Consider the following 15,054-nt stretch of genomic DNA (forward strand, 5'->3'; position numbering starts at 1 on the left):
CCTAGATCCAGATCTGCATCCTGGTCCTAGGGGGACCTGGGCCACGTGGCAGCGTGTGAGCCAGCAATGGCATCCCCCGCACAGCGACACCGCTGCCGAGGGCAGCCCGTGCCACCAAGGGATGCTCCTGGGCCCCCTCAGGTGCAGCTCTTGCCCACGGCTTTGCTGGCCGGACCCAGCTGAAGCTGCCCAGACCCTCCCGAGCCCTCCTGCTCTCTGCAGCATCTCCCACCACCCAGGAAGCCTCTCTGCAAGCTCAGGTAAGGGATGCTGTTCCATACAGGCTCAGCGGAGGCCTCACTGGCCCCGGCCACTGTGCCGGTGGTGCAGCCAGGGCAGGGAGCGTGCCACGATCCCCACGGGTCTCCATCCCGAGGCTGGGCAGTGTTGGGAGCACCAGGAGCTCCTGGCGGGGACATCACCGGTTTCGGTGTCAGCACTCCCTGTCCCAGGCAGCTCATTTCCAGAGCACAACCTGCCTTATGTAGTGGAGCCTGCTCCAGGGCGCAAGCCAGGATCTTTCTGGAGACCCCATGGAGGCACTCCCAGGTGAACAGCCCCTGCCTAGGACAGAGAAGACTTAAATGCTGGTGAGTTGCCATTTTCCCTCATGGCAGCATCCTAGGGGCACGGGGGACAGGCTGTGCAAGACATGAGGTCTTGCAGGGGAGAACAAGGGTGGTGGGAAGGGAGGCAGAGCAGCTAGGAAAGGGGGAAGCTCGTTACTCCCCCAGGCAAGGAGCTGAGATGAGGAGGTACCAAGGCTACTGGAGAAACCTGGTGATGCTGCTCCGGGCTGGGAAGAGCGGTGCAGGAAATTGAGATTGGGTCTGAGGAGCCCAGGCTGAACCACCACCTGCCAGGGAGAGGTTTGGGATTTGCTGAGCCTGTTGCAGGGGGAGAGGGATGGGATGGGAAAGCTGCTGTGGAGCTGGGTGGAGAAGCTGTGGCAGGAAAGACATGATGTGGAAAGGCACATGCTTGCAGGGATGTGACCTCTGGAAGACACAGCCTCTGGGGCAGCTGTGAAACTGAGCTCCCTCGGTCCTGGCATTCCCTGGTGGTCACGGATTGGTGAATTCCCATGTCCGAACGCCCTCCCCACCGCCCGCGCTGGCCTCCAGGGAGCGGGACAAGCCAGCCCAGCTGGGGTCCCTGCCAGCTCCAGGGCAGTGGGTCAGTAGGGTCCTGTTTTGTAGGGGAACCCCATGAAGGTCAAGCTGTCACCTAGTGAAGACGGTTTTTGGTTTTCAGTCTGCTTTAAAAAAAAAAAAAATCATCCCTAGGAAACTGTAGCCAAAAGTGACGTCAGCGGTGTGCTCTGCCAGCTGCAGGGTACTCCGAGGTGGGAGGAGTCCAAACTTCAGCTGCCCAGGTAAGCTCAGGTCCACCCTCAGCCGTACGTGGCACATCCCTAATGCACAGGTACAGGGAGGAAACCAGACCTTGGGGGTAAAAAACTAAAACCTGCCTGTGGGACCTGAGTGTGGGTCATCATGGAAGGTGAAAAATGTCCAAAATTCGGGTGTAAGGAGGGTCTTATGGTTCACACGGGTGGCCCCGAGACCCAGCAGAGCAGGGCTGGGGCTCTGGAACAAAGCTTTGCTGAGCGGTTTCTGACTCCGTTCCCCTTTGTTTAGCCCCGAGTTTGAAGCGTGGGGATGAGATGGGATGGGAAATGCTGACCCAGCTCTGCTGCAGTCAGTGAAAAGGCATCAAGAGCTGCAGGTCGCAAAACACTGAAAAACCCAGAGCGAGAGGCGCAAAGGGACCCAGAGTTTCCTAATGAGGTTTTTACCGTCTGCACAGGGGATATTTTTGTTCTTTGGCTGTGTAAGTGCAATCAAAGCCAGAAATAGAAGGGGAGGAGGATGCTGGATGAAACAGTGCATGCAAACGGGCTGGATTTTATAGGAAGTGTAGCTGGGGAAAAATTTGGTATGGACAGGTCAAAAGAGGTTGTAATTCACTGCTTTAGTTTGGTGTGCTGCAAAAGGATCTTTCTCTGTGCTCGCCTTCTCATTTGACTAGTAAAGAGGCATTTGTTCAAACACAGCATGGCCTCAGCCTGGAAACACAGCAGTTTCGGAGGAGATATTCTCCCCAGGAGCCCTTCCTGCTCTCTTCCCACGAACACCTGCCTGGAGCCTCCAAGCAGGAGCCCACGTTCTTGGGAAGAGTGGTGCAATGTCGAGTCGAGGTGTGTTTTACGCTGCTGGGAAACCCCAGCCCACGCAGGGCTTTTCCCTGCAACACGAGCTCATCCTACCCCAAAACACGGGGAGGAGAATCGCTTGGGCCAGGCCCTGCAGGACGTGCACGTTCCCATGCAAGCCCGTGGGTCCCTGACGAGTGCCGCTCCCCGCCACCGGTCACCCCCTCACCCACCTCCCTATTTTTAAATATGTGCCAGGGAAGGAAGGAGCCAGGTGGGAATTTGGGTTATTTTAGCATCTGGCAAAATGGGAAGGGAGGCAGCTGAGCCCGTTGCGTTCCCTGTCTGTGCCCAGCTGGCCCTTCTCGTCTCTCACCCCCACTGCTTGCATCTGCTGCTCCTGCAGAGGCTGTGCCGTCCTCCCGGCATGCTCCCAGCACCGCTGCTCCGGGGCCCCAACTGCCCTCCCAGCCCCAGGGGGGGCTCTGGGTTTTGGTTTTTTGTTGAGCAAGCCGCGGATGTGCTGTCTTGCTGGATCACGCGCCTGTGACGTTGCCCACTTTGGCCTCAATTTGCATGGGGCCACGGAGGAAACCAAGCGCCACGTTGCACCGGGTGCTTTCCCGGCCCCTCAGTGCTTATGGGCAGCTTCAGCCCACGCCGTCCTCCCTGAAATAGAGACCAAAAAAAGGTTTACACCTCAGTCACGAAGTTTTGCTGTTTCTCGGTTTCTGTAGCGAGATCTGCTTTCTTACTTCCCGGGGGGGCTCAGCTGGCGGCTGCCAGGAAGCATCGGGGGGACCAGCAGGTGCCCACCACAGCAGTTCACCCTGTGGGGCAGCTGCTGGTCCCAAACCACATTTCCATCATGCGACCAAGCGTTAATTTTGATTTCTCTGTTTCTCAGCTGTTGGCGGCCGTTTGGACTTTCCCCACTCCATCAACTTCCCCTGGATGGCAAGAGCAGCTCCTCGTCTGCCACCCTCACATCGTGCTTGGCGCTGTCTTCTCCAGCTGGCAGCGGGCAGCAGCCTCTGCACTGGGGGCACGGCATTGAGCCGAGATGCTGCTGAAGGTCATACCTTGAATGCCTGCCAGCTGGGCTAGGGAAAGCTGGTGGGTCCTTTCTCCTTAAAGCCATTTTCCATCCGCTCCCAATCACTGGCTGTAGGAAACGGTATTTTCCATCGTGCAGGGGTTCTGTGGTCCCAAAAACGGCGCCGGGAGATGCTGCGGCTTCCCACTGCAGCCTGTCTGGGCAGCCCCGCTCGAAGCCACCTGAAATGAGCAAACCAAATACAAAGGTTTTGAAAAGCGGAATTCCCATTTCAATTAATTTTCTTCATCTTAAAGTTTTGATTTTCAGGTTTTGAGACACTAAAGAAGGGGCTCAGAGCCAGGTGGGGGAAATCTCTCTCCGTGCCCAGCTTTGCCCCTGCCAAGAGCCACGCGAGGGGTCTGAGCCTGCCACAGGTGGTCCCCGGCCATGGCTCCATCAGTGCTTTCGGGAGCTGCGGGACTGTGCTACCATTCCCCGTGCCAGATTTCAAGGCTCTTTCAGGCGGGATTGGGGCCGGCTGGCTGGAGATCAGAGCAGTCGCTCTCCTACACCAGGTCACGCAGCCCCTGCCAAGTGTCACTGCGTGCCATCGTCCCTGCCTGCCAAGAGGAGAGCTGCCCACTGCTCCTCGGCGCCGTCCCACACCACCGCACCGTCCCACATTATGTAAACCTAACGAGTCTCTACGCAGAGTAAGTGTTTCCGTGACCCGGCCTGCAAGTACCTGCAGTCTGATCGGCCAGTCGCCGTGACCATGGTGGCAGCCCTGCGTGGCGTCTCCTGGGTTTTAAAGGAGGGGTGTGGGAGCGGGAATTGGCGTCCGTGCAGGGGGATGCCTGGAACCCACATTTGGGACTGCAGACCCCTCCCTGTGGGACAGCGTGGCAGCCCCAGCCCGGCAGAGGTGTGAGACAAGCAGCATCTCCAGTGCAAACTCCACCGATGGTTCCTGCTGCCTCGTCCCAGGGGTGAAACCTTGCTGCAACCCTCCCCAAAAATCCCATCTCGTGGAGAGAGTTTATTGAGTGACGAAAGAGCAATTACCAGCTCAGCTGCAGGCAGAGCTGCTCCTGTTTGGTTTTGCAAGAAAACAATTCCAACCTCTTTTTTTTTTTTTTTTTTTGCACCCCGTCTTCCCTCCCAGTGTGAGCTACAAAAGACATAAAAGAAATGCAGGATTTTTAAAAAAGAAGTTTTACACTAGTTTGCTGGATTCTCTCCTGCGAGTGGTTAACGGTTCATCTAAAGTCAGAGGAAACTCTCTGAAGCAATCTTGCAATTTACAGCTTTTCCTTTACTAAATAAGAAACGGTCCGGAAATTAAACAGGAAATTGTGTCTGGAAGGAACAAAAGTTGCGTTGTCAGAACACGCTTACGAAAGATTTACTTTATTTTAGCAGTAAGGAGCCAAGATCAATAGCCAGAAGAGGAAAGGAGTTTGTGTGAATTAAATCACATGTGAAAAAAAAAAAACCCACTTGGGAAAACAAGCAGCCTTTGTAAAGAGCAGATAGGGATGAATGGGAGAAAAGGCTCAGCATGTGCAGCGACCAAACGCTGGAAAGTGCTGAAAGATGAAGGCCCAGGGTGTAACCCAGGATCCGGTGTCCCTCCAGAAGTCAAACATTCCCCCGTGGCCCAAATCTCTGGGAGATACTCTACAGCCTGTACAACACGCTGGGTGCGTTTGAGTGTTGGAGCACAATGGACAAGCATTGCCCCATTGCTGTGCAGGGTTTGAAGGCAAAACAGCAGCACGTTTTCTTTCCTCCCGCTCAGAAACACCGCACCAAGGTGCCCCTTTAGTGGCCACCTCCAGCTCTCCCTACCTGGGGGGCTGAGCACCACAACCCGGCTTTTATTCCTGGTCGGCAGCTCGATGCTCCTATCGCTGCCAACGCAACCAGTTGGGCTTTGCGTGCTCAGAGACTTCTGTGCCTGCACATCAACACTGCAGGCACAGAGAGTCCTCCCTGCCCGGGGGACGCAGGTACATGTAGCATCGGGTGAGGAGGTGGCTGGAATTCAGCCCCACAGCAGGGCTAACCCTTCGTGGGGACTGTACCAGCTCGCCGCATCCTGGGGTTTGGCCAAGAGAAATTCAGCCAAGAGCAAGCCAAACCCCTGCTGAAAACATGCAGTGCTTTTTGAGACTCCCATGTAAGTATTTGCTCCCCGGTAACCCTACAGTACAATGGGCTTTGGGTTAATTATGGGCTTGTGTTGGGAGATTGGGTAATCTCTAAATTTTTTTTTTTTTAACCATTATACTGCTCATCTTATCAGTGGTTGAGAAACAAGCTTAGCAAGCGTTGGTATGCGGGTATGTCAGAGGTGATGAATCGAAACCTCTGTCTGGCTGATGGCACCAGGCACTTTCGGTGGACGCTCATACCTGCTGCTGACTGACTCGAAGGGGCTTTTTCTCTGGGATCCTGACCAGTCACTGTAATGGTTCCCCTGAAACGATGTGTCCTCCGTGACAGCTCTTCAGCTGTGTTTGGTCTAAGCTGTATGTGATTAATCCCCAGCTGGTAACGGGACTGTGGCGTGCGGGAGCTGTGCCAGTCGAGAGCAGCCGTATGGGCTGAGCGAGTGCGGCTTAGCAGCCTTTTCCCCTCCTCTTAGGGAAAAACTCTTGGCAAGGTGGCTGGAAGAATTACTGTCCTGGGAGCACGAGGGAGGCTGACAACGGAGACGGTCCCAGCCGTACGCTGTGGCATGGCTCTGAGCAAAGCACCGCCTGCCAGCGCCAAGGCAAGTGCTCTGGCTGGAAATACTTAGCGATGGGTTAATATATATTTGCTGGCTCTTCTAGCAGACAGCTAAGCAGTTGTTTAAAAATTCTAATGCTTCATGGATGGATTTCTCTATTGCTCTGGTCCGGGCCATCCCCAAGGCACAGAGTTTGCAGCTGAGGCTGTGTTGGTGGGATAGGAAAGTGCTCGCTGCCTGCTGGGTGAGGTGGCCACGGGTGACTCCTCTGGTTGGAGGCAGGATGCCGGGTGTGCAGGTGTACACTTTGCCTGGCATCTCCCTGTGCAGACACACCGCTCTCACTCAAAAGGGAAGGTACCATAACTCCGTCAGCATCCATGAAGGAGACGAGCCCTACACGCCTCTCTGGGGGTCACGTCCTGCAGGAGGCAGAGGGAAGCAGCTGAAGCCAAAGCCTGCGTTGCCCTGCCCTCTGCGGCACCCTCCAGCCCTGAAGGGGGGGATTTGGGGCACTCCCTGACACGGTTAAAACAGCTGCGGGTGGGACATGCAGTGTTGCTCCCACAGCTCTGGGAATTTCCCACCTCCAAGGCAGCTCCCAGGGAACAGCATGGAGACGCGCCCTGGGCACAGCGGCATTCTGCACCCACATTGCTCTGTGCAGGTCCCCGGAGGCACGGCCGGGCCCTCCACACCGTGTCTCTGCTCATAACCCTCCCAAGGACAGTCAGATGCCCACACAGGCACGGATCCACGCTGCCGCTGTGCCGTGTCTTGGCTCCAGCGCTGCAAAAGGCTGTGGAAACCCTCATGGTAAAGGTGCTGGCTCACACCCCGCCGGTGCCACGAAGCAGCTCCTCAGTGTTTTCAGGATTTGCCTCACTCCCGTAACCGGTTGGGCAGCTCCTGTGTCATCCCCGCTCCTGGGGTGACAGGACCCGACCAGGGACTTGAGCGGTGCTGAGGCAGCTGGGCTCACCGCTGGGAGAGCCACCAGTGGGCTCTGTGGCAGGTAGTCACGCCAGGGACACAAAGCAAAGCCGCTCTCTGTCAGAGCCGCCCTCCCGGTCACTTTCATCTCGGTATAATCCATACTGTGGTGTAGTGAGCCCATTTTCCTCTGCTAGAGGTTCATGTTAAATCCCACCGGCTTCTTCCAAAACCTACCAGTGACTTGCACAGGAATGTCCTCCCGTTCAACCTAATGAGTCACAGCCTGGTCCAGCAGCTCCAAGCCAGGCTTCTGGCTAAGCTGCAAGCCCCCTGTGCTGTTGTCCCCTCCATTTTCCAAAGAGATCCGCCCAGGATCCTCCTGCGACAGCCCCCTCCTTGTGTACTGCAGGACATGGTGTTTCTGCCACAGGGCAGCCTGTGGTTTGCTGGCTGGGGGGGTGGTTTTAAACCCTGGCCTGTGTGGAGATGGGGCACAAAGCTGGAGCTTCTCCCTTTTGCCTCCTCCACAACACGTTGGCACGCAGGCCTGTCTGCCGTCTGTGGCACGCGGAGCTCTCGGAAGGGTGGCGGATGCAAGTGTTAATGAAAGCGCAAAATTACAGGGTGAAAAAAATCAGGAAAAGGACACAAAGACTCTCCAGAGGTTTCCACTGCCAGCTGGGAACATCTACCCACAGCTGGCTGACTCCAGTCACGCCATCCTGCGGCTCGGCAGCACCAAGCTGAGCCCTACAGGCACCCCGTCCTCTTTGGGAGCACCTCCAGATGGCCGTAAGGGCCGGTTCACGGGGCTGGGGCTGGAGATCCTTTGGGAAAACAGCAGCTGTGGCCTGGGAGGGCCCTGCTCCCGCAAGGACTGCCGTGATTCACATCCTCCCGTCCCTCCCTCCGGGTAAAGCTGTCCTTCCTTGTTCAGAGTCCTGACATGTGCGCATTTCCAACGCGGCATTCTCGTGACTAATCCACCTGTGCCTTTCAGGGCTGCGGTAACGCCCCGCGGGCTGGGAGAGCAGCACACGTTGCTGCTCCGATCACGCTGCGGCAGTGGGAACCCCCGTCCTGCCGCTGTTTCTTCGGCAGGAGTAAGCTGCAAAGATGATTTTCTTGGCTGCTATAGTATAAAGCCCGCCTTACAATGCCATGCTTCAGATGGGCAGGTTTAGGCCTGGCTATCTACAAAATCCTTACTGTTTTGATGAGAACTGTTGTGTTTTTCTCCCTGTCTACGCATATGTGCCAGGACCAGGGAAGGCACCTCTCTTCCACCCCACATCAGGAGTGGGCGCCCATGGATGTTGAGATCATGCTTACAGCTGCCTGGCCTGCATTCCCCTGAGCATCTCCCATAAGCGCTCCCACAGCCCCAGCCATCAGAGGGAAGGCAGTGCCGGGACACAGGCAGTTTGTGGGGCTGAGGAGAGACTCTGGGCCAGGAAGGCTTAGCCAGGCTGCCAGGTCCCGGGCACGGCTCCTTGGAAATCGCTCCCCATGCAGGCCTCAGGGCGCACGCGGCCAGCTGCTGGGCAAACCCTGGCTCAGCTCTTGCTCCTACAGTGAATAAATATGCACAAAACCACCTTAAACGCTTCTCTGGCACCCCTTGTGCCAATAAACACGGGCCGGGCCGCCATCCGGCTGCCAGCGGGTGAGGCCTGAGCCCAACCGCCCCCAGGGGCTCCCTCGGGCCGCCCGCAAAATGGCGGCGCGGACCCTCAGCCGGCGGCAGACCCCACCGTGCCGCGCGCCCGAACTACATCTCCCAGCAGTCCCCGCGCCCCGCTGCGAAATGGTGTTATCCCGCCCCACTCCGCGGCGGTTATTCCGCTGGGGGCCTCGGCCAGCCCCAATCAGCGCTCGGCCCTGCGGGGCAGCCAGCAGAGCAGCCTGATCAAAAAAAAAAAAAAAATTGCAAAAGCCACCATGTCGGAGCCGCCGTTCCTTAAAATACCCCTCGCATCGGAGGTAGTGAGGTTCCCCGCGAGCCTCGCGGCCCCGGGTTTGCTGTCAGCCGCCATTTATTGCTACGGCAATTTCTCTTTAACGGCTTGTTTCACGCAGACGCCTCAGAGGAGGACCTTGGAGGGGCGGGGAAAGACAAGGCCGGCTCCCTTGATTCGCCGCCGCGCTGGCGGCGGAGGAGCCAATCTGCGCCGGCAACCGGGGCTGGGGGGCGGGGCCATCCGCAGGGGCGCGCCGGCCATTGGTGGGGGCGGAAGCGAGGGGGCGTGGCGGAGCGGCGGGGAGGGTGACGCGTATCCTTCCAGCTCAGCGCGTGAAGGGATAAGGGGCAAGGGGGGGGAGGGGGGAGGGGCCCGGTTCGGCGGGCAGTAACGGCCGCGCTCGCGCCGCCGCGTGCCGCGTTGCGTCTTGGAGGGAGGAGGGGCCGCTCCAACGGTCGTTCCACCTCAGTGGCCGCCGCCGCCCGGGTGCGCTTCTCCCGCCGTCCCTCTGCCGGGGAGGATGCGCCGCCTCTGCCCGGCCGCGGCAGGTAGACGGGGGCGACGATGAGGGAGCCGCCCCGCCGGCTCCTGGCCCTGGGCTCCTGCCTCTTCCTCTGCGCCCTGCTCTGGTGAGTGAGCGCCGTCCGCCCTCACGGCGGGGAGGCAGGCTCCTCCGAGGCCTCCCGGCGGCGGGGGTGTCCCGCCCCTCGGGGCTTCTCGGGGCCCGGCATCGGCGCTGCCGCCCTCGGCGGCGGGGAGAGCGCCCTGGTGTTGGGGTGGGGGGAGCCGATGGTCGGGGACGCGCGGAGCGGGAGGTGGTGGCAGTAGGGAAAGAAAGATGCTTCCTTTTGGAAATAAAAAAAATAAGGCGTTATCGTGGCGGCAGCGGCGGTGTTGCGTTAAGGGAAAGGCAGGTAACAGCTCTCGGGAGGGTGGTTGCCGCTGCTGTGGGTGATTGTTGTGTTCGTGGAAAACAAGCGGTGTCAGACGTGGAGTCAGCCCTCGAGTATCAGGCGTTCAAAGTTAGGCTCTTTGCTTCCCGATGTATTTTGTTGCCGGCCTGTGCGTCTAACTGGAAGGCTTGCTCGCTTTTCCAGTTCTAGGCTGAGCGCTGGGTGTATTCTCTGAAAAATCTCGATGCCTTATTCTTGAAACCAAGACTGGCTGGAGTTGTGTTAAATTAAAGCCAACGAGCCCTTTAATTTTTGCCCTGGTTAGGTCTTTGAGAGTGTTTTTCATAGTGATTACCTTAGTTGTATACCTTGTTCCACCATCTTCCGTTTACTTTGCTTTCAAGCTTCCTTCAAATGTGATGTTTATTAGAATACAAATATTAGGAGAATATATTGCCATATGTTAAGTTTGAAGCTTCTTAAACTTTGGCCTCCTTTGAACTCTGTGACTCACTGTTTGAGAAATGCTAGCCAGTTTGAACAGCAAACTGCAAATATTGAAAGCTGAACAGCAGTTGTTAGAGATAGTTGTGTATCTTGTGTATTATTTTAATACTTTTCCCATAAATTGTTTAAATATTAAAAAAAAAATAATTTAAAATAGTCTCGAAGCTCTGTGTTGTCTCACAGTTGATTGTAGTTGGATGAAGAAGGGGGAGCCCAGGCATCTCTCTGTACAGAATCAGTTGCATATCTGGTGCTGACACCGGCGTTACTGAGCTTGGACAATTTGGTTAGTGTCATCACATTTTTATTTTTGGGAGTTAAACCAGTGAATCTAACAAGTGCTTGAGAACTCCATTGCTGTGTTTACATTTAGCAAAATTTTCAAAGAAAAAACTCCTTGCTGTACAGGTAACTGAGCTGTCAACCAGAGGTAACTGTCTTCAGACAGCTTTTCTTGTTGGACAATTAAGTTTTTTCTCACCAAAGGTTCTATGTGTTAGGATTCTTATTAGGAAGACAGTTTTTGTTTCTTTCTTTGTCTTGAAGGCTGATAAGCTGTTTCTGCCTCAGGATAATTTGTTAACAAAGGTGTTATCAGTTTAATGATATATGCATGGTCAGAGTAATATTTTTATTGTTGAGTTCTTAGTTTGCTGTTTTGACGGAACTGTTTAAGAAAAAGTTCATATGCCTATTCCATATTGATAAAGGCATAGCATGTTCAACTAACTTGTTGAAATAACATAATTGTTCTGTAAAACTCAGACAACTTCTGCATTCATCTTGGGTATGGTTAGGAAAAAAATCAAGCTGAGTTTTTTCTTACTTCTTAAGAGGTTGCTCTTTCAAGCAGTGTTTTATCTTATCTCAGAGCTTGCATCAGAGTATCCCAAATCTTTGGCTGTTTAAAAATAAAATAAATTGAGACTGTGTGTTCACCCTGCTCACCCTGGCTGCTTTTGATTAAAGAGCCAGTAGATTAATTTAGATGTTGAGAGGGCTGCAACTCCAGTTCTCTAGTCTCTGTTGTCCAAACATAAATTCATGTTAGAGAGTTTAAGTTCCTCTGTTTGCAGGATGGCATTGTGGCTTGCTTTAATTTCAGGAGCTGTGTCAGATTTGTAATTGGAAAGTCTTGAAGTCTATTAATTTCTGCCTTCTTGCTGGACTACGTAACATAAATTGTGATGTATATAACTTTTTCCTAAAAAGAAAATAGGCAATTCTGTTCACATAAGCAGTTAAGAAACTTTAAGTAGTAAATGGAAGGCTTTACGTTATAAATGTTGGCATGTGTGACAAATGTTGGCTTTTTAAATCTAGTTTTCTTGAAATGTAATCTTCAAAATATTTGATGCTAGTAGGAGAGAAGTGCTTTCTTACAGATGAAGGTGGTGGTCAACAGATGATCACATAAAAAACAAAAAACCAGGGGAGAAAAAACAAAAGGCAAACCAGAATTGCTTGAAAGAACACTCCTGGGGCTACTTGGACTCTGTCTTTTTTTTTTTTTTTAAATCTGGACTTTGTTTTATTTCTGGATAGACAGTTGCTTTTTTCTGTGTTTAATCTAAGCTTAAAATAAGATTTATTTTTTTATCTCCCATCACACGTTTTAAAGGTTGCCTAGAGATGTTTGTCCAATGGAGAAATATTAATTGGTAAAAATCAAGTGTGTGGGGGGGAAGATTGATGTGACAGTCTTCTAACTGGAAACTGTTTTAAAAGATCTCATCCTTTAAGTTAAAAATACAACTGTGTATTTGGAAATGTACAAAGAAACAGAAGCTTGACTTGAGGGATTTGTTAGCTGCTGTCTTTTAATGAAGGCAACGTGGTGCTCTTTGGGAGTGTGGGATCAGAGAGTGATGGGTACTTGAGGCTTTCTGAAGCAAACCGTGCATGGAACAAACGCAGCGCTCTGACAAACCTGAGCCAGCGAGGTTGTTCCAAATAGTTCAAAAGGGTGGGATGGCTGCATGGTTTTAGGGAAATACTTTTGATGGAGGTAAGGCTTAGGAATGTAGTGCTCTAAAAATAAAATGCATCTGTGCAGTCTGGAGCTTTGGCTGTACGTGACAAATGACTCCTGTTGTCCTGAATTTACAAAGATTTTCTTTATGCTTCAGTTAATCCCTTTGTGTGCCTGGTCATAATATAAAAAATACTTTTAAAATTTGTAGTGCTTTGTAGTTTGACAATATACAAAGCCGAATAAGTGGGGTAGATTTAGCAGCTTGTAGGAATACTATCGAATTGAGATGAGCTGTGACAGTTGTTTGAAGCGTAACCTGTATAAATTGTTCTGACATCAGCTTTTGTCTGCCATAAACCGCAGTTTCAAAGTGTTAGGTATGAGTTTAATAAATAAATTGTGCATGCACTAATTTGCCTTTCTGTGATTCATTCTATCCCAGAAAGTGCTTTGCACATCCTGATCTACGTAGCTTTTATGAAGTCTTTTATCATCCTCGGCTTTACAACTATGAAGAAAAGGAAGATGGGGATTAAGTGCATGTGCACATCAGGACTCTTTAGTTGTAGTTCCGTTGTGAGTGTGCTGCATCAGCAAAGTAAGGCTTGTATCAAAGTGACTGGGCAGCAAGATGTGCTGTTTCTGACAGAAAACCCCTAGTCTGGTAGTTTTGACTCTGAAATCCATAGTGAGAGTGTACTTTGAGAATTGTAAAGGTCAGATTGGGTCAGTGGCGTAGCCAGGGGTAATGCTTAGATACAAGTACATTGGAAGGGTGTATATTTTGATATTTGTTTGTATTCCTCCCTATATGTGAATTTTAATGAGAGAAAGTATTTCTAGTTTTGATTTGCATTGTCTTCTACATTTTTGAAGGTGTGCTTGTTTAGAGCTGCTGTAATGCAAGAAGAGCTCTGAAAAAACAGTGCTGCATTGGCAGTGTGATAACATCACTAGTGATTATTTTGCTGCTCCTGTCCTGCACAGGCAAAAGCTATGTGAGTCAGATTAGAGATCACAGAAGTACAGGTTTTGCGAATTGAACATTATTGTCCCTGACTTCTGGCCCTTGAACTTGCATCTGTTAATAACAGAAAGGTGTTGAGTGGTGAAGCTAGGGAGAGGCTTGTGTTCTGGTGTAACACACCTCTTATCACACATAGAAATCGTCTTTTTAGCAGAGTATAACGTTTACAGGAGACCGACTGCCCTAATGATCTGTATAGAACTGCTAGTGTAACTTGCTTATACTGGGACTCAGAATTTTATCTGGTGATTCTTTTCTTGTGTGGCTACTTAAATCTCTTTGGAAGACTGATATTAAAATAAGCACTCTGTGTGTGCATTTTATAGCAGGAAGAAATGAAGTGATTTGGGCACTGCATTCATATAATCAAAACTTTTGTTCCAGGCATCAGCTTTCAGAATTAAGAGTATGTTCCTAGATATGGAGTATCTTGTTTGGAAGTGTCTTTCCTCTGTAGTTAAGATTGGGACAAAAGCTGCTTTGAAACTCTTGGGCTCCTAGAAATCAAGTATGAATATCCCTAGCTTATAGCCTGCTCAAGCTGAAGGTGCTGTATGCAACCAGGGGCTCTGGTGTCTTACGCAAAACAAATGCTTGGCTCAATCAATTATTGAATGTTTACCTTCTAAAATTATTTGAAAATCAGTGAAGTGCCTTTATGCAGTGTCTTCTAAAAGGTTTGTCCTAGAAACTTCAAATTTGTTTGTTATGCAAGTAGTGTACTAAAGTGGCATGTACTACCTCGTGAGGTTGCTGTGTTGATTTGCAAGAGCCTGCCTGTTACAATGAGATGTGACTTACTTCAGCATTTAAATTCAACTTTTTCTGAAATATCTGACCTGTTACTAGTTCCTTTTCACTTTAACATTCTTAGCACTGTGATTATTTTACAGAACACTTTTTGGCCTTTTTACTTTTCTTGTCTTTAGTTTTCATTATTAATCTAGCCTTCAGTGAAGTCTGTGCTTCTTTCAAGGGGAGGATGTACAACATCTTTTAAAGTTAACACTTGCAGCCTGAAGAGGGTGTTATTTCTGAGCATGAAAACTTTTGGCTGAAGACAGACTAATGTAGAATTGCAAGTCTAAAAACCTCTTTGTAATTCTTGGTGAAAATACTGATCTGGTATAACAGACAGACTGATCTCGAAGCTAGTGCAAAGAACTTTTGCTTGGGTGAGTGAAGATATTGGTATAAATGATGGTATAAACTGGAATATCAGTAAAAGGTTCCAACAGTTCAAAATTAGCTGAGATGCTTAAAGGAACCTTCTTGGCTTGGCTGAGTTTTGGAATGGCAATCAAGATATTGTTCAAATCCTTTAAAGGTAAGAAGTCTATTAAAAATACATTATAAAATGTCTGGGAGTTAGGTGATAGCAGCTTTACAGTGATCTAGGGCAAAATTCATGTTGCTAAATTTATGCTCAAATTCCACTCCTTGGCACTGTGTTAAGCTGTGTTGCGTTTACAGTGAGTTTTAAGCATGGGAAGCTGTTGCAGAGCAGCTGATGATGATTCTGAGCCTACTGTTGCAGTATCGTGCCCATGTAGGCAAGCTTATGAATTTAAGCGATGAGGGAAATCTTCAAAGGGTGTAAGTTAGACCTTACTACAGACTCTAAAAGCCTTAAAGTTTAATCACACTTGATGGCTATTCTCCTATTTTCCTGTAGTCTTTGTGGTCAGTATCAGGTTTTATTTTATTTTTCTAGAATGTGTTCTTTTCCCCAAACTCTTGCATTAACAGTAATAACTAGAGTTTGACAATGCAGGGAGATTCTCTTAAGCTACAGTCTTCAGTGCAGTATTATAGAGGTCTGTT

The 15,054-nt window shown here is 51.0% G+C and overlaps 1 protein-coding gene across 4 annotated transcripts in view; it reads left to right on the top strand.

Annotated features, from left to right (window-relative positions):
* The first annotated feature begins 9,113 nt into the window (after nucleotides 1-9,113).
* The window catches only part of SUCO (SUN domain containing ossification factor), a 43,069-nt gene continuing 37,128 nt past the window's right edge, over nucleotides 9,114-15,054 (top strand). Inside the window, exon 1 of one of the 4 annotated variants that reach the window (XM_074597670.1) lies at nucleotides 9,114-9,457. In XM_074597670.1, coding sequence (XP_074453771.1) covers nucleotides 9,393-9,457 — 65 coding nt within the window. In that variant the 5' untranslated portion in view covers nucleotides 9,114-9,392. The remainder of the gene's footprint in view (nucleotides 9,458-15,054) is intronic. The other 3 variants (XM_074597673.1, XM_074597671.1, XM_074597672.1) reach the window with 3 other exon arrangements.

Source organism: Larus michahellis, chromosome 8, assembly GCF_964199755.1.
Source record: "Larus michahellis chromosome 8, bLarMic1.1, whole genome shotgun sequence".
Lineage (NCBI taxonomy): Eukaryota > Metazoa > Chordata > Aves > Charadriiformes > Laridae > Larus > Larus michahellis.